This window comes from Drosophila innubila (assembly GCF_004354385.1).
Source record: "Drosophila innubila isolate TH190305 chromosome 2R unlocalized genomic scaffold, UK_Dinn_1.0 1_C_2R, whole genome shotgun sequence".
Classification (NCBI taxonomy): Eukaryota; Metazoa; Arthropoda; class Insecta; order Diptera; family Drosophilidae; genus Drosophila; species Drosophila innubila.
In genome coordinates this window covers 22,458,227-22,478,228 of record NW_022995374.1, presented here as the reverse complement: position 1 = coordinate 22,478,228, position 20,002 = coordinate 22,458,227, and the positions used below count along the sequence as shown (strand labels likewise).

General features: G+C 36.9%; 2 protein-coding genes and 1 long non-coding RNA gene across 4 annotated transcripts in view; 2 read left to right on the top strand and 1 right to left on the bottom strand.

Moving 5' to 3' along the window:
• Positions 1–6,244: 6,244 nt before the first annotated feature.
• LOC117785211 (protein kinase C, eye isozyme) lies at positions 6,245–9,904 on the bottom strand. Its single transcript, XM_034623125.1, has 11 exons — positions 9,574–9,904; positions 9,373–9,404; positions 9,113–9,307; positions 8,216–8,344; positions 7,997–8,153; positions 7,708–7,936; positions 7,250–7,647; positions 6,992–7,193; positions 6,743–6,931; positions 6,542–6,682; positions 6,245–6,481 (listed from the first exon to the last, which is right to left on the bottom strand). Exons 1-11 carry the CDS (start codon positions 9,852–9,854, stop codon positions 6,329–6,331), a joined length of 2,106 nt encoding a protein of 701 aa, XP_034479016.1. The 5' UTR covers positions 9,855–9,904; the 3' UTR covers positions 6,245–6,328.
• A 4,626-nt stretch (positions 9,905–14,530) lies between these two features.
• Positions 14,531–16,194, top strand: LOC117784701. 2 transcript variants are annotated; one of them, XR_004617442.1, is made up of 2 exons: positions 14,531–14,670; positions 16,125–16,189. It is a non-coding gene; the product is annotated as an uncharacterized LOC117784701 (long non-coding RNA). The 2 variants fall into 2 exon arrangements; XR_004617441.1 differs by lacking the exon at positions 14,531–14,670 and adding an exon at positions 14,978–15,092 and having other exon boundaries at positions 16,125–16,194.
• A 266-nt stretch (positions 16,195–16,460) lies between these two features.
• LOC117784490 (phosphatidylinositol 3-kinase 2) overlaps positions 16,461–20,002 on the top strand; it is a 31,136-nt gene continuing 27,594 nt past the window's right edge. Inside the window, exon 1 of the mRNA XM_034622242.1 lies at positions 16,461–16,610. Coding sequence (XP_034478133.1) covers positions 16,461–16,610 — 150 coding nt within the window. The remainder of the gene's footprint in view (positions 16,611–20,002) is intronic.

Below are 20,002 nucleotides of genomic sequence, written 5' to 3'. Positions count from 1 at the left end.
ATATATTAGAGTGGGTCAATTATTTTCGCGACAAAGCGTTTATAAAAATCGTAGTCTACGATACATGTTTAGAAGAATTTCCCAAGAAACATGGGTCTAAAATCAATATCGAGCTTCCACTTTTTACAGCGAATTTTTTTGTTTTTTTTATATGGGTAATTATCTGTTAGATGGAATTTAGATCAAAAGGAAAAAAACGCCAGATAGAGGCTGAATTAGAGAATTTAGAGATAAAATTAGTTGGCGATCTTAACTGTTTTTTTTTATTTGAATTTTAAGCATAAGCATTTTTGTCAAGCTTTGTAGAAGATTCAATAAAAAGTTCATATTTCAATAATTTTAAAATACAATTGAAAAGAGACCGTCAACTTATTCTTATATCTAAATTTATCATAAATCGCTCTCTGTTTGGAATTATAATTTTTTTTTTTTATATAGGTAAGTTCCACCTAACAGACAGTTACCAATATATGAAATGGTTATAGCTTTTCATTAAAAAGTGGAACCTCGATATTGATATTAGACCCATGGTTTCCTGTGCTATTCCTTTTAGAATTCATCGTAAACTACAATTCTCATATCCGCTTGGTGCATTTTTTGTACTCCATACAAATTGACCCACTCTAATGTATATATATGTGTGCGTGTGACTGTGTAGTCAGCTGTGGGACTGGCATTGGGTCTGGGACTACCTGTGGCATACATAAAGTAAAGTCTGCATAATTATTTCATGCGCGCTGTTTGACTTGGGATTGGGAATAAGCGAGCGCACAGCAGGAAGGATGTACATGTCCCAACTAACTATATATGTATATAAATCTAACTACACATGCACTTGTGTGCGTAAAGAGTTGCCAGAGGCGTGTGACACATTGAAAGAGGGTCTTAAAGTTGGCATACGTTAAAGTTTTTGGAATTTCACTACGCCACTGCTCACACGCACTACAACAACATTGTGTGTTCGAGTACGAGTCGCCCGAGTGTCTGAATTGATGACTCGTGCGTTCTTTTTAAAGTGTATAAAAACTTTGGCAACTATTTCTGTTATTTTGTTTACGTTTGGAGCTCCCCTCGCAACCCCAGAAGTCCCCTTTAAGTATTTTCTATTAAAATTTCAGCCTGCATCTCCCACTTTCAGTCATCAAATGCGTAATCAAATGAAATATACGAGAATAACAAATGAAGCAGAAGGAAACACGTAAATAAAAACAAATATGCTACAAATAATTCCATTGAAATCTGAAATCTTCTCAGTATTTGCATAATTTCTGTCGACATGCGGCCACGTGTCATACTTCTCCACACTTCTTCTTCTCTTACTGCCACTGAGAAACTTTGCCCACATCGTTCAATATAAAAAAACAAATAGCCAACATAAAACCATATTTCAAATATTGCTTGCGCATTTCTTTTTCAACAATTTCGTATCAGCAAATAGTGCGTATGCTAAATTTCAGACCCACCCACGGACTGGTCGTAATTTTATGATTGCTCCTTAAAATGAAACAACTTAGATACACTTTATAATACTTAAACTTGTTGAATATTGTTAGCAGGCACCGCAACTTTTATGTTTTAAAATAAAAATTGCAAATCTAACAATTATTTTCAGGTTTTTATTTTAAAGTTACAAAATAAAACATAATTTTGATTAAGTGTGGTACCGTGGCTCAGTTATTAGAGTCGCCGACCTGTCACATAATTAGAACTATAGTTTCAAAAATAAATGGGCTCCAACCCTGCCACGTTAAAGGATCTGTAACTGACCTGTTCTGTTTATTCTTGAAATGACACTGAAAATGCTATAAGTAGCATGTAGCGTGCTCATAATAATAATAATAAACGTATAAATAAAAATATTTGAATTAAAAAAAGGTAGTATTATAATTAATTACTTTTTACCTAAGCGCTACGAAATAATACTTATCTTTGATTTAAAAAACGGGTTATTTTGAAATTTTATTTGAAAAGTTAAAAGTAAGAGTTATTCCGTAATCAAAAAGAAAATAAGTACCAGTTATTTATAGCATGTTTTTAAGGACGAATATTACGATCATATTTATTGAGTTTTAGACTCGAATTCTGATGCACTTTTGAACATATATGTAAGTTTACGTTCTAAAAAGCATTACTTATCACAAATCTAGGAACTATTGACTTTAAAAATCCACGCATTTTTCTTATATAAGACAGCATTTAAGTATGTAAGAATTGTAAAGAAAAAATCTTCTGTAACAAGCACATAAAAGCCTTGGCTGCAACTGACGAAAAATCTGAATACGTATTACGTACTTGTTTATATAATACATAAAAATGCGCACATTTGCATACTTTGCTGTTTTGTTGCATTGCTGCTGTACATTTAACAGAAGCGTCGGGAAATGCAAATCCCTTGGGTCCATTGATGGGCACTGAAGCCTACCGAATTCTGGCTCAAAACTTGAAGCTGTGCACTCACCAAATTCTCGACTGCTGCTGTTGCAACTATAGTACAACTACAACACTGAGTGTATTGTGCAGCCGACAGGCAGCCAAATGGCAGCAGCAGCAGCAGCAGCAGCAGCAGCAGCAGCAATGGAGCAACAACAACAGACAAACAAAAATGGATAAAAGCAAACAAGGACACACGGCAACAGTTTGTTTGTCATAGTGTTGAAAGCGCGCAACGCATGCCCGAGGGAATAGTGAAGTAGAACGGCATATGGCACAGATACAGATACAGATACAGATACAAACAGATACAGATACAAATACAGACACAGGCGGATGAGCAACAGTCGGCGTGCCAGTTTAAATATTTAGACAGTACTTACATCAATGACAACCACAAGAACAACTAGCTTAAAGTAAAGCCATTGAAATTAACTCTGAAGGATCAAAATCACTGTCGCAAGGACACATTGAACTGAGCCCGGCTAATTTAGGGCAATATTTTGTTCCTTTTTTGTTAAGCCTAGATAGAGGGAGAGACTGAGAGATATGCTTGTCACTGCCCCCTACCAACAACAGACCATAAAAAGGACGGGACGTTGTGCCACAAAAAGACAAGCAGTCTGCCACTGGCAGAGAGCTCCAGCCGGGCCCGGGTCCGGGTGCTCATGCGGAAACGGAAGTGACAGTGTATGAAAAAGATGGACGGCCAGCTCACATTGGAGACGGGGGATAATGAGGTGACTGCAGAGCTGAAAACGGCTGTGCGATGGGAGACATGAATATGAAACGCACTTGGTAAATCGTAACAATTTTTATCGTTATCGTTATCGTTATCGCTGTCCCTGACAAACGAACTGACAAAACCATATGCATAAATATCTAAATAACGATATGCATATATACGGGTATGCTTCTAATGTGCGTCTGGGTAAGAGTGTGCGTGTGTGTGTGAGGAGCATGTTAACCAGATTCTTGTCGAGACATATTTTATGGAAATTAGTACTGGAACTATGGTATGCAAAGACAGCATCACTTAAACAATATACACTTTTATAAAAGGTCATGTACTTAAACAAATAAGTATATAGTTTGTTTAAGAAGTCTAACCAGCTAGTAAGAAATTAATTTTTAATAGTTAGTGAGAAATTAATTTGTACTTTAGAAGAGCATAATTGAAAATTAAGCTATATTTTTGTCCCCTTATCAAATCGGATCGAATAAATTTAGGTGTTAATGTTAAATTTGAAAATATATCTTTGTTAAAACTTAAGAAGACATTGAATAACCAGCTCTTAGTCAGAAAAGAGAATTTTATGAGCACACAGCTACTTTATATTATCTAGAGAAATGTTAATAAAATTTCGACTTTTATATTAAAAAATAAAATACTGAATTATATTAGGATCAAATTAACAGGCATTGAGAAGAGTATTTAAACTTTGTTACATTTATGTAATGCTCAAAAAAGGGACGTTAGTTGAATTGTGTTGACTGTCAGTTGTCTTGGTGCTATCACCCTAATTGTGGTTTATGTCTCAGTTAGTTTAAGCTGGAAATCTTAAAGCACTGATCTATGTATGCTGTATTTTATACAAACTTCTCGACTTGGCTCATCTATTGGGGCATTTATCTTGCGGCAGGTCAAGGATTCATTTACTTTGGCAGCTCTGAGAGATTCAGGGTTGAATGTTGTACGAGCTGCGGAGATTCCAAGCTGATCCATGTTCTATTTTATCACGCAAAAGATTCCAGTTGCCACAGCGATAGAGATACACCTCCGACTCCGCAGGCATCTATTGCCATCTGCTATGCTATTATTTATATTGTGTTAAGCACTTTAGTACGTCCTAATGTCTCTTTCCGTCTCTACTTCTGCTCTTGGCCTCTGTTCGTGTATGTCAAAGGCAGAGACAGAGCCAATAGCACAGTGAGAACCACAGACAAAGCACCCTCGGCTTGGGACAGTCGCACGTTGAGGTTTAGGTAGTTTTGTATTTGCCCCAACGATGTCAACGATGTGGCAACAGGAAATCGCAACGAGGACAATGCTCAGAGCCAAAGATATTGGAACGCTTGCAACGCTTTTAACAGCCACGAAAAGTGCACGTAAATGTGTAAATTGCCCCTAATAGAGTGCAAATAGCCTTAAAGTCTTACAGAGCAACCGGAAAATGTTGGAAAATTTGAAAATATTTTCAAAGTTAATCGAAGCATGTATACTCTAACTCAATTTTGTCATTCTCCTAGAAAATAAGGTGTTTTGGTGTAGAAGAGAATTATATAAGGATATTTGTAATAAATTGTTATAAACTAAGAAACTTTGAAGTATATAAAAATTTGATGATTTTAATTTAATTAATTTAATTTTTTCTAAATATTTTTATGTAACATTAAATAAAATTAATGTAACATTAAAAATTCAAAAATTAGTTAAGTATTTGCTTAACTAAAATTTGACTTGTGAATATCATAAAGAAACTGCAGTTACATGCAATGTTTTATTTATAAAAGAAAGTACAATGTATGACAATTACAATTTCAGCGCAGAAACAGAAGCTCGGAGGATTTTCAGCATATTAAACAAATAACACTAATTGAATGTGCCGTCAATTTTAACTCATTTCGATGTTTCGCAAAAGTTAATGGAAAGCCAATAGCCTTCTATAAAATTCCAACCAATCAAATACCTGTTAAATGGTTGTCCAAAATTGGCCACTTCAATGGCATTTATATTTTGCCTCAATTTTCAACAGCTTTCTGTTGTTTTTGCTGTTGCCTGGCCTCCAGCAAGGGATCGTTATGTTTGCGTTGGCCACGTTAATATATTGGCCATGGAATTTGTATTAAAATGTCTATGAAAGACTAGCCAAGAAATATTTGGTCTGCCAAAAACTATTTGCGAGCAGCAGAAATTGCCAGGGTCCAGGAACCGCGCAGCTGCCATAGTTTTCATGTAAACCCACAATAAAGCATTGGAATTTGCCCCATGTGTGTGTATAAGTACGTGTGTGTGTGTGTGTGTTAGTGTATGTGTGTGGGCCAGGAAAACAATTTTCGAAGAATTTTACAGCTGAGCGCGCAGCTCGTAATGGCTTGGGGTTGTTCAGGGGGGAGGGAGTGTTGTTAGAGTGGCAAAAATGGCAACTAAAGTGCGAAATAAATTTAATTTAGTCAAGAGTCTTGACTAATTGTCATAGCGAATAAATGTGTGACAGGATCAACAAGTTAAATTAAAATCTGCCCCGAGTCCGTCTATGTCTTGTGGGATATGATTGGATTTGACAAGCGCTGTCAAATGTTGGGCAGCGTGTTTATCATTTAACAGCAGGTTAGTCAATTAGACAGCTGACAATGTGGCGTATGCGTAACGTATTCTCAGACAGAGACAGAGGCATGGGCAGAGGCACAGTTGTCTTAAGGATTCAAGGCACGTGGTGAGTTTCATTTAGCTTCAATTCCCCTGACTAATTTTGTATGCAAACTTCCCCTTTGAAGGTTAAAGTTCAGAACATGCTGCAGGGGCTGATGTTAGTTAGCTTTCACCTGAAGAAAACCCAGGGTGGCAGCTCGATTCAACTGGTCGACTCTATCCAGAGACTTTTCATTCGAGAGTTTGGGGTTTGTTTTCATTTACTATCTGGGACTTGAAATGTTAGCTGTTAACAGAGCAAGAGAATCACGAAGAGAGAGAAAGAGAGAAAAGCTCGCCAACGCTCTCTAAAATAATACATCTGTCATATAAGCGAGCTTATCGACTATTCCTTAACTATCTGTTATACACAGCTTTAAAGCTGAACGAAAACTGTAAAGCTCACAGGTTTATGCCTTAGCTTTACATAGAGCTTTATTATGCAGTTAATTCAGAGCTTTTTCATGTTCACAATAGCCAGTAAGCTTATATAATGGTTATAAACTCGGGATTCATAAAAGAGAAACCAATAAAATCATTTTGATCCAGGTTCATCATGAAGAGCTTATCCGTAGGAGTCAAATCCGTTTTCTCCTTGGTGAAAGCGTCATCAAAGTTGCTAATATCCTTGCGATGTTTCTGAAAATGAAAAAAAATAATGACTTAAAACATTAGATTGAAACTGGCCTAAGGACATACAATCCTCGGCACAATGGGAGGTTCCATTTCGCCGGCCTCGGCCTTTTCCCAGTCGATTAGACGGTAGAAAGGATGCGTTGTGATTTCCTGCTTGGCATAGCGTCCAGCACCCAGACGATTATTTGGCTTCTTGGCCAGAAACTGTTACGAAAACTTAGGGATTAAGATGACAGTTTAGATTATCGTTGAGTTCACACTCACGCTGGTGATAATATCCATGGATTCCTGCGAAAAATGCTTAGGAAATACGGCCTTCTTATCCTTAATATTGCGAAAAACAGTGGCCTCATCATCGCCCTCAAATGGCGCCTGTCCGGCCATCAGCTCGTAGAGCAGCACTCCATAGGACCACCAATCAGCCGTGGTGGAATAAGGATCAAAGCTTATGATCTACCAAATAAGAAGAGTTACAGTTTAACTTATAGAGTAAGTTGTAGGGTGTAAACTCACCTCAGGTGCCATATAGTTGGGCGTACCGCAAAAGGTGCGTGTGGTCTGTCGATCGCTTACACCTTCCTTGCTGAGTCCAAAGTCCACCAGCTTAACATGTCCTTCGCCATCCAGCAGAACATTGTCCAGCTTTAGATCGCGATAAATAATATCGTGCTCATGCAAAAAGAACAAGGCAATGGCAATTTCCACGGCATAGAAACTATATACGAAAAGTCAAGCTCAATTCAGGATAACAAGCAAGAAGTAAGGACTCACGTGGCGACAGACTCCTTGAAGCGTCCATATTGCTGCATGTGGTACATTAGATCGCCACCCTTGCAGTACTCCATGACAAAGAACAAGCGATCCATGGTCTGGAAACAGGAGTGCATGGCAACCAGGAACGGAGGACGACCGGAGAGTGCAAGGATGCGTTTCTCATTCATTGGCAGCTCCATGTCATCCGTCTGTATGATGACATCCTTGCGCAACACTTTGACGGCATACAGCTCGTCCGTGCCACGACGCTCGGCCAGCAGGACCTTGCCAAAGGATCCTTTGCCGATAGTCTTGACAAAATTAAAGTCCGCGGCACGAATCATGTCACGCTTGCTCATATTATGGGGCATATCCTTGTTGTCCATGCGTCGTTTCTCATTGGGCCGGCGATCTTGCTACGCTTGCAAGAGTCCACAATAAAATAGGAACAGTTGGAATATCAGAGGCTTACTCACTTGCACCTCATCACGCAGACGAGCCATGTCATTGATCACATCCACACAGGGTATGTTATAGTGTTCCCCCTCCACTTGCGACAGAAATTTGTACCAACCATCGATGGGCTCCTTTTGCAACTCCTCTAGGCTAAATGAGAATGAGCCCATGAAATCGTTGCGCGAGGTACGATCCCAATCCCATATTTCAATTAGCAGCCGTTTGTCCCGATCCTGAGGTTGCAGCTCACTATAAACAAAATCAGCTAGTTAGATACAGGGCTAAAAAAACATCAAAGATGTCACCTACAAAGTAAAGGTCTCATTGAAGACAGGATTAAGGTTCTTCTGCATGGTTTTGGTCTTCTTCTTGGTGCGACCAGAGCGATCTGGATGCATTTGGACAGACACATAAGGATCACTGAAGCCATTCGTGTCCATGGGAATGAGATTGGCAGCCTCCTTGACTGCAGAAATAAATTGACATTAGTGGTTGATCAGTAATCAAAGATCATAAGTTCACACTCACTATCCACTTTAAGATTGTTACCCTTGAGCTCCACAAAAAGCAAGAGCTTGCCACGCACCTCACTAATATCCGCGCCACACATCGGCGGTACCTTCTCCTGGCACTGGTGATGCACATTCAGATTGCAGTCTGTTGTGGCAATATGAACAGGAATAAAAGCTCTTTCAATTACAAATAACAATCAGAAACGCGAAATTTAAAACCAATACAGAAAGCGAAAACTAGGGAGCATTTAACTTGGAAATAAAAACTAAATCGTGGACTACAGTTAGGAATAATGTTATAGAAAACTTTAATAAAGAGAAATAATTGGCATGACAAAATTAAGAATATTTCATATTACAAAATACTTAATTTTTGAAATTTTAGAAAATAAATTTTATATAATCGGCTTTTGTATTTTTCCCACTACTTTTTAATATTGAGTTCCAGTAATTCCCTTAAAAAGGAATTACCAAAAAGACAACAGAAATAAAATCCGGCAATGCGGGATAAAATCAGTGTCAATACAGTTTTCCCAGACTTTCTTAAGCCAAGTTCAAAATACTTAATTCAAGCATGATATTTAATTTGGCTCTTAGTAAATATATTTTTTTTCGGGGTTCTGTAAGATATTTTTAATTAGTTTGAGTCGCTGCCATTTTATCCACATATTGTGTAAATATGTATAACAATAATACACTGAATAAAAACTTAAAAAATACATGCTAAAATCAGGAATTTAAGAATGAATTTTATGAAAATAAGCACATTAGAAATTTTCTAAGTAGTTGAATTTGCTAATTTTAGCTTCATTTTCATTTCATTATTATTATAAGTTGCTTAAATTTTTTCTTGATATTTTTTCTTAATATTTTGTGATATTTAAACAACAATTTTCGTAATTTTTGTACTTACTCTCGCACTTGACACCCTGATGGGCCACACCATGGAGTAGCATGCCACACTCATCGCAGAAGGTGGGCGTGGTGTAGGTGGTCGAGTTCCAACCATGCTTCACTTTGGCGCAATCGGCATCAAAGTCCGTGTCCTTGCCAGGACACTTGAAGATTACAAACTTGCAGCATTTCTGATGTATATTGAAACGGCATTCTGTGTGGCAGTACCAAATAGATTTATCGTATATATTTAAGCATGTGACAAACTGTTAAACCTACCCTCGCACTGAAAACCTTGCTTGCCAAAGCCCCTGAAATTCATCCGCGGCGCCGCATGCAACAATGCAAAGAGCAACAAAACGTGTCAAGTTACAGAACGCTAATTTAATTAGGCGACGCAACAAAAAGACTTGCACAATTCGAGGGTCGCGGCAAGAATAAATGGGACATCATTGTGGTTGACGGTTGGTGGTAACTCACCAGATGAAGTCCTTGCAGTGGCCACAATACGTTGGCTGCTTGAAGAAACGCACCGCAAACCGGTGTCCGTTCACAATCTCAAGACCCTTCCTCTTCATGGCCCCCTTACGCAATCGATTTTTCATGTAGTTGACAATGTTCGCCTCCCCGGCAATCTCCACCAGGTTAACGGGTGCCTTTCCCCCAGTTGGCGGTGCTTTTGCTGCGGCAGGTCCTGCTGCAGCCGCTGGTCCTGTTGGCAGCACGGTGGCGCCGGGTGTTGCAACAGCAGCGGCAGCCATGGCTCTAAAGGATTATCCAAGGATGTAGTGGCAGGAGACGACTCTGAACCACTTTACGCAGCACACCACGCAGTTCCACGCGCGACTTTCAACTGACCCACAGTAGTTGTCAGCCAAACGTCGTTAGACATAAGAAGCCAGACAAGTGATGACCAGGTTGAGGGTAGTTTACCACATCCAGAGCTTTACAAAGTCTAGAAGCCTACTAGATACTTATTATAAGATTGCAATTGCAGTTCATTACCAGCATATCTTCTTCTTTAACGTTCCCAAAAGTTAAATAAAACATTTTAAATGTTTTAAATTGTAAATAAAATTTCTCTAAGTATACCCGTTACTTAAAAAATAAGTAAAAGGGTATATTGTGTTCGTTGGAATGTAGGTAACAGGGAGAAGGAGGCATCTCCGACCCTATAATGTATATAAATTCTTGATCAGCATCAATAGCCGAGTCGATATAGCCAAGTGTGTCTGTCCGTCTGTCCGTCCGTCAGTCCGTATGAACAAAAGGATCTCAGAGTCCATAGAGATTGAGATACCAAACTTTCACTCACAGACTTCTATTTAGACTTTCAAAGTTTTTAAGACAATACGTTTTTTGGGTTAATTAACGTTATATATTAATATTATCTATTATCCCACTGAGTCGCATCAAGATCGGACAAGTAGAGCGGCCATTCTGGCTAATACAAGTTCTCAGAGCAAAACAAGTATTTTCTTTAAAATACTTTTATATATATTGAAGTAACGGGTATCCTATGGTCGGGATCTCGACTATAGCCTTTCCGACTAATTTTTTACTTTTATTAATAAACAATATCTTATTCCTTGATTTATTACATTATTCTAGGAATTATATGTTTTTATCATTATTTGCTTCAGTTATTTTTTACATTTATTTGTGTAGTTAAGAATAACACTTCAAAATAAAATTTCCAATTAATTTCAGGCCTATCGACCTTATTGGGTTTTTCCAATCCTTGCACCTTGAATTATTTATAGTGGATAATTTTATAATTTTTTGCTAATTTTCTTTCAGTTTTTAATATTAATTAATATTTTAGTTGTTAATTTAAATTATTATTTGTAATATTATTTCACATTTTTGATCATTTTTGACAATTACTTTTAGTTAATGTAAACTGAAATAAAATGAAAATTGTCAAAAAAAAAAAAGAATACAGACTTGTTCTACAAATCACGAGCAAAAGCCTCCCAAAAACAATTATCCGCATGCTTAAAAGCAATTCATTCCAATTTCAAAACATTCGTCTTCAGATTTTATAATAATAATAATTTATCAAATAAAAATAACCAAATAATATAAATTAATTTTAAATGAATTAATATAATATATGGCAGTGACTACAATCTTAAACTCGTTAGGTTGTTTTAAAAATCAATCGTCATTAAAATCTGTAGAAGATATGGAACAACAAACTTACAATACATTAATTTGATAAACGAAACAATAAATTTCCGTTAAAATTTGAGAACTTCGCTGGAGTTGTCTAAATTGGTAATTGGCCAACGTTTTGTGAAAGCATTTGTCTTGATAAGTGTAAACAATTTGGGTAAGGTCAGGCAAGTGGAGCGGGTGGTGCGGGTGGTGCGGGTGGTTGTGTTGCTCGTGCTTGTAGCATCATTGCAATGCGACACTCGGAGGCTGCAATCACTGAAATAAGCAGCTGGCATACGTTGCGTATGTGTGTTGTGCATGTGCAGCTCGTGACGTCAATGGCTGTCTGTGAACGGGGACGTCAACAAACTTGGACAATGCCAGAGACAATGACAGTGGAATTGTCTGTGTGGGGTTGCTAAAAGCGGAGAGGTTGTATGTGTGTGTGTGTGAGTGAGCGGATATTCGCCAACAATGTCCATTATTTCTATACCATTGTTGATTAATTTATACGTTTTGGCATGAGAAATGGCTGCTAGGGTAACAGAGAGAATCAGGGAGAGAGAGATAGACTGAGAGTAGCACATGACGTATGATTGATATGGCAAATGTTCAGTGCCAGTGTTGGCTAAGCAAAAACCATTAACCTTAGCGTAGTAAAAATGTGTGCAACGAGCTGTGTGCGGCCTAAAAATAGAAATAGAAACGCAACAAAAAAAAATACCAAATTGAGCACAAAGTGCAAAAGTTTTTAAGGACGCACACACAGCGAAATATGAGACACCGAGTATGCGAGTGTGTAACTGTTTCTGTGTGTAAGTAAGTTAGTGAGTGAGTGAGTGAGTGAGTGGATATCCTACGAAGGACACACACAGCAAACAAACGAGCAGGCAAACAAACAAACCAACTGCAGGTCGCAAGCTGCAGCACAACTCGTGACGTAGACCAAAGAAGACCGCCAAGCATTAGAGATGTGCATGTGATTTAAATTGATATTATCGATATTTGAATCGAGATATATATTTATCAAGGCTGCAAACCGTGTCTGAGCCGAGCCTCGTTGAACCGGTTTGGTTCGGGTTTTTAAGCAGACTGAGCCGGATCATGAATCTAACCCTTAAAATTATTTACTTTGCGAACCCGAACCTAAACCGAACCGCTTTCTAAAATATACGGTTCGGCTCGTAATAAAATTAATTACATAAATTTTATGGTTTTCTAATATTACGCAATTATTTGAGACTTTGGATTGAAAAAAGTCATATTTAAATCTTCAAATAAATTTAAATTATCATCAAAATTTGATTTCTTTAAAAATAAATTTAGTTATTTTCAAATGTAGAGAAAAAAGTATAACAATAAAAACCAAAGTTCAAATCCAAACCTTGGGTTCAGGGGGTATATAAACCAATTCGATGTCTTGCTCTGTGGTTCGAACCATCGAACCGAACCTTAAATAAAATTTTGGAGGTTTGCAGCCTTGATATTTATAGTTTTTTTTAAGAGAAGATACTACGTCGGTTTTCACGACTCTTCAAATTCTTCTCTTTCCAATATTAAAAATATTGCTTTAATCTCTTTAGTCCGTAAAAACTAACACTACTGACTCTTTCATGAACTTTTGAACTTTTCATGGTTTTTCTCAACAAATGTTGGATCAATTGCAAAGTTTTAGTGAATATCCTTAGACTTATAATATTCATTTAATTGTTTAGTCAACATTAAATAAATCATTGAAACTAAAAGCTGTTGGTTATTAAGCTTTAATGTTTTTGTAAATAATTCCTAAATTTACATGGCTTAAATTAGTTGTGTGTTTATAGACTTAATAATAAATATTTTACTAAAAATACATAGGTTTGTATTTAGTTAAAGTACTCTCAACAAAATAGTAAATATTAATTTTTTTCTCGTGATTTCGCTTTGGTAAAGAAAATTGCTGAAAAACATTTAAGCGGATATGGAAGCATTGTCAGCGAGTTGTAAAAACGCGAGGAAAGAGACAATGGTAAATGTCATTAAAAGTGTTACTGTGTGTGCCACAACTAGTTTTATAAGTGTATCTGTATCCGTATCTGAGAAGTGCACTTGCCTGAAAGAATCGACAAATGCTCGACAAACAAGCGACAGCGCACACCTGCGTGGCAGACAGACAAATGCAAGACGGGCAGACAGACAGACAGACATACGTACAATGTAAATAGATTTCGTTTCTGTTTCTGCTTCTGTGACTATTGTTGTTGTTGTATCATTTGGCTTGCTTTCAATTTACGTCATCATTTTCATAGCGTCGAACAGTAGTATAAGCTAAAGCAGGCCACGCGAGAGTTTTGCTCTCTTTGCAACACTACGCTCTCACTTTCAATAAGCTTGCGCTCAGCCTGTATAACAGTTGCAGATTTGTGTTTGCCGCTCTTCCAGTGATTGTGTTTTTGTTCCTGTCTTTGGACTTTGCTTTCGTTTGTTTGGTCATTTGGCAATTTGCTTTACTCTTTGTTGTTGTTGGCGCTTAGTTGACCTGCGCTCTTAACACCTATTGATCTGCAGCATATGTATGTATGTGTACGTTTACAATAGTATTTCTTTGCAACTGAGACAGGGAGAGAAAAAGATCGCTGGCGATCAAGCAACATTTTGATCATGTTGCCAAAGCTAGCAGCATGTTGCTAAGCCTTAAGCAACATAAAGAAATGCTGTAGAGCTTAGTTCTTGGATTCCGCATTTAATTATGCAATTAACTACATTTAACAATAGAAAACTAAGCATTTTGCCTTGGGTATTTCTGGCCACACACACACACACACACACAAATCAGAGGCAAGCCACAAAGTGTAATAAAGGCCGCAACAATTAGCACACAACAAGCAATGCCAACAATAATTAACAAGCAGTCGTAAAATTGAATTGTACCAATTGTCCGAACTACAAAACCGCAACAACAATTGGACAAGTCCAAAAGTGTCGCAAATGTCCAAACTGCGACAGTGTAAATGTGCCCCCAGTTTGTGATTTGTTTATATTTGTTGGTGTCAACCAATACGACACACACACACACTCACTCACACACACAGCTGTCTAAATGTGATGACGTTTTGTTTACGAGACTGAGACTCACTCACTCAGTTTGAGTTCCCCCCATCCCCTCAGTGTAAACAACAAATTGGCAAGAGAAAAACCGTTATACCAAATTGCCGGCTAACTGTCTTTAATTTTAGCGTTTGCGCAGTTGCTGCTTTTGCTTTTTGGCCAGCTGGAAGCGCAAATACTTGCAGCAGCAGACAGTCGGCAGCAGTTAGCAGTCAGTCGTCGCTTGTGAAGGCGCCTCGCCAAATGTTGCAAAAAAGCGGACACGCGACGTATACGTAACGTTACAACGTGCCCGTGCAATTCGTGTGTTGAGGGCGCGCGCGAATAAAGGTCAATTAATGAAATCATTTGTCAGCACACACAGCGTGACAATGGACAAGAATTGCGTATTTGCACAGTCATTTAATTAGACAATAACAACAATAACGATAATGAAAACAATATAGTAGTAAATATAAAAGCAATGAAATAAAAGGCAAAAAAAGAAAAGCAAATGTAATCAAAAAACAAAAAAAAGGGAACCGCGTGCTTTGAAAATAAACAACCTGCACTGGAAGTACTCAGAGACTCCACCTCCAAATTGTGTTTGCAAACATACTGGAAGTGCGTACACACACACACACACACACACACATACAGACAGATGGGCAAACAGACACGCAGCTTCCAGGATGGTTGCGTGGGAAACAGCGAAGCTTCTGTGCGACATTCAACGTTCTGCGTTTGCCACCGACGCACGTGGGCCACGTAAAGTAACGGACAAGAGCTACTCTTTCTCTCTCTTTCCCTCTCTCTAACTAACCCATACAGTTCCTCTAAGTACAGTGCAGTGTCTGTGTGTGTGTGCGTGAGTGAAGCTTAAAGATATAAAAATTGCCCTCAAGTCAAACTAATCGCAGCGTATAATCAACGACAGTTTCAAACCCAAATAAAATCCTTTGCACTTTGTCCCTTGCCCCCCGCTTTGCGTTCTGCCTAAGTCAGTTGGCCAGTTGTGATTTCTGTGTTTGTCTGTGTGTGTGACTAATTGAAATTAATGTGCATCTTCGCCTTGTAATTTGATGCTGCTTAAGCCCAAGCATAAATTTATCTGCAATTTTAATGCCAGACTTTGGCAGATAATGAAAGAAGAACTTACAACATAGACAGACAAGATAGTTGCCCTCAACCGATTTCCTTAAAAAAAATTGCAACATTTCTGATTTCTATATAAATTTATATCAAAACCCAAATTTAATAATGAAAAAGCTTATTAAAATTACTTATAAATATGTCTGCTATTAAGTTAAAATATTAATAGATTTATTTATTTATAATCTTTAATTGAATCTAAAAAACTTTTTTTTGAGTATTCCTAAATATTTTGAAACTTTTAATTTAATATACTTATATTGAAAATTTACTCTACTAGGGACAAATGGTATACAACAAATACTTTGCATCTCCTACAAATTATTGTTATCTTATCTAAGCTTTTACATTTGTGAATAATATCTATTAATATTTATTTAATATGCTTCCGTTTCAAGTTATTAGATATTACAAATTCTGATAATTCTCCTATAAATACGTTTGCGGAATGAATGCGAAATCAGTGTTGAAAACACAGTTTATCTTTTCAAGTGTCTAAAAAAACAAACAAACAAACACATGTTCTTGTGACTGACTGAGCTGAACTGAGACCCCGGGGGATCAAACACTTAGAACGGCACTCAAAAAACATGAAGATTGCAATCACAATCACAGATGAGTCTCATGATAAATGGTTTTTGCATCGTTTGTAGGCAAATTGATGTCGAATGCTAAGTGATTGCAGTTTATCAGCATGCGCAGAAAAAGGAAAAACAAATGAAATGAAAATTGTGCGAGTCAAGAAACAAATGAACTGAATACTGCCTGATTCTTAAGCTCATTCCCTCGTGTAGGCCACAAAATGTTTAGGTCGTGTTGTGCTTACATAATCAATGAGATAATGAGTCGCCATACAGTCTAAACGGGAACTGCAGTTGCTGCAGCAAACCCAACCAAACTCAATTGTGTATAACCAGCAAGCAATAATACAACACTCGCCACACCAAAGAAAAGACTCCACACAAATTCCCGAACCACATAACCAGATAATGCCCTTTGGACGCAAGTCACCGCTGGAGGCTCTCGCCCTACCCGGCGTTATGCTCGCCTACAAGTACAGCCAGTTCCGGCAACGCCGCCGGGAGGCCGCCAGTCGTCGTGTCACCGAACGGGAGCTCTCGGCACTGCATCATAAAATTGTGAGTAGAGTCCGATCGAATGCTCGCAACCCTTATGGGAATCAATAACTCAAAAATACAAAAAAAATACTTAATAAAAAAAATATTATTATTGAAATATTTGCAAAGATCAATTAGTTTCTTTAATATCCATATTCAAATAAGTTTTATTATAATGAGTACTCTATACTGTACAGACATTTTAGAACTAATCTATGAATATAAAGAGAAATATTTAAAAAAAATTCAACAGTATATTTAAAATTTATATAATTAGTATTTAAATGATAGTGATTAAAAGAAGTGGGAATGTAATTGATGATTTTAAATTCAGCCTCAATTTCCATCTTATAAAAATCCTATCATGAATATATAAATCTATTAAATTAACTACTTAACATGGTATTTCAGGATTAATTTTTATCAGATTTAAAACAACAGCAAAGCAAACTATTTTAGAAATACTTTCAGAAGTAACTATCTTCTTTTTTCACTTTGCTTATCATCTTCTATTTATATTTAATTTACTTGTACTTAATAGTTTTCATTTGTATTTTAAGATTACCAAAAACTATATAGTATTTTTTACAGTGTGGTCGCTTTTTATGTTTATCACATAAGACATGTAATAAAAGCGTAGACCGATGTCCCGGGTCGGTTGCCTTTATATAAGCTTCAGGCATCATTAGCTTCAGCTTCAGTTACAACAACAACAACAACAACAGCTACAAAGCACCTAAAAGTAGCAAAGCATTTAAGTGCCTACAAAAATGTCGGAGCGAGGCGTTGACAGCTCAGCAACTGCGCTGCGACTGAGCAGCTGCTGCTTATGTTGCTGATGTTTGTTGTTATTCTCCCTTTGACATTTTAAAGTGCCTCCTATTGTTGTTGTTATTTTATTGTTTTCTTCTTTTTTATGTGTGTTTGCCTTGTCCTCGCATTTAACATTTTGCAAATAGTTCGTAAAATTACGTATAAGAATCGGCAAAGGTGAGGCTTGACTTCGTTGTTGTCATGTCCCAAAAGTCGACTATAAAAAGTGCCATAAATTGTCTGACATTTCGTATGTGCCACTGGATGTGTGTGTGTGTATGTGAAGGTGTGAAATTATTTGCATTTTATGGGGCAAATTCAAAACAAGATATTTTCTTTAGAGGTCAATTGCAACAGGAAATGAAACTTCTAACAGTAAATTCAAATATATTGTTAGATTTAAATTTTGCATACATTTACTTTACTAAAAAGTCTTATAAATTGTTTTTCCTTTACAGTATTTTTTATTTTATTCAAGTTTTCTTGAAAATATCAAATAACTTATTATTTTTACATATTCTCAGTCACTTATTCTAAAAGTTCAACTCTTTTAATACACTATATTCCATATAACCAGCATAAGTAATACCATAAATTTTGTAAGAATTCTCAACTGCTTAAAGTGTACTTGTAATGAAAGCTCTCAAGCTCTTGTATCTGCTGCTGCATGTTATATTTACTTACTTGGACTTGTTATCAACAGAGCTATTCACAGACTTTTCAGTCGAGGAAACCATATGCATATCGTAGTAGAAATTGCTTGAAAGCAAAAACAAACATTTCGCGTTGCTCATTTGCATGTCAAAAGCAACAAAAGCAACAACCACAACTTGAGTAAAATGAACAACGCGACACTGGAAAACGCTAAGCTCACTTGAGATTTTACGAGACTTGTTTGAAATTTATGACTTTCTTAAAGGCATAGGCTGGAGGTACACCCACACACCCACACACAAGCACACACACACTCTCTCACAGCTACACTTGTTCTTTTTTATAAGTACAGCAACAACAACAACAACAACAAGCTGGGCAATTGCAAATGCACAAAATACTTAAAAACTGAGCTCGTTTGCTGTTTTGCATAAAATCTGACACGTGACTGTAATTTCTTCAAGCGACCTTGAAAGCAACACCAACAACTCAAATACGCATACGCACACACACAGACATACTCGCACTCACATGACACACGAAAATGCTTTTATGCAACATTAAAAAAAATTAGAGCAAATAGGCGAGCTGCGTATTAAAATGCTTTTACAATTAAATGCGAAACTGAAATTGCCTTTTACCTGTCCGGCCCAACAATTAGGATAATGCCAAGAGCCATGTGCCAGTTTTGGGCCATCAAATGGATGCCCAAATTTATGCGCAACGCCTCAAAGTGTACACAAATAAGTCAGCAATGAAATGGTCGGTGAAAGGCAGCTTTAAGGGCAAATGGGTAATGAAGGCTTCTATCTAAACAGCTGCGTTCTGTTGCTAACTGGCCTTTTAATTAGCTGACGAAGTTGCAAAAGGACAGACAAACAGTGTCCAACAGTAGGCAAATTTTAGAATAGCCGAATATGTCATATCGTTGGCAAGTATCCCTGTTAACTTAGTCAAGAACCCTAATACAGATAAAATAAAGATGACAAAAAAGATTGAAATAAAAACTATTCAAATAATCAAACGAATATTACAGTTACTGTTACAGATAGTACTTTACATAGCTGCTATAGACTCTCTGTTATCTCTCTTATCTGCACTAACTTAATAAACCTCATGACAATTCGAGTTAGTTCAAATTGTAAAATTAGGCAAGAGAGAAACTCCTTTCATTAATATGGTCCTGAACCATGGGAATACTGATTAAATTTTATAATCAGCACCTGTTAACTAATATATAAATTTTTAAATACTAAGTTTTTTAGGCGAAAAATAGTCATTTTATGAACTTAGTTGAGTAGTCCAGTCTACAGTAAATTACTTTGGAATTGCTTTAATTCTGTCTCAACTACTTTTTGGATTAATTGTACTTTTAGTCGAAATTTTCCAGTTGAAAGCTATAATGCTTGAAAAGTCAAGCTTATAGTAAATTATTACTGGTACTGTTTTATGTTCCTAAAATGACACTAAATAAATTGAGATTTAAATATACATTATATTTACATCTACTAACGTATACTTTATCGAAACAAAAGATCTAGTCGCAGCTTAGTAAGATTATTAACATAACTTATATCTTTAAAATGTAATTTATCTACAAATCTCGAACAGCGCTAAATCAACCCAAAATCAATTGATAATAAATCTCTGTCATTTAAGGAACACCAAAATTTCGACAGGTTGCTTCCAAAAACATTTCACTTTAAGAGATTTTTGTTTCACAACTGCATATAAATTTCTTTCTTGAAATTTTAAACGCTTTAATAAAGCAAGAAACGCAATTGCATAAAAATGTGACTCAGACGTTTCTCCCGTCATTGCTCTGTTAATCCCCAAAAGTCTGAAACGACTAAAATTTGTCGCGATGTGTTGCGTATACGACATGTTGAGCCAAGTAAGTGTTGTCGGTCGACTGTCATGGTCGAAAATGTCTTGGGACAAGAACG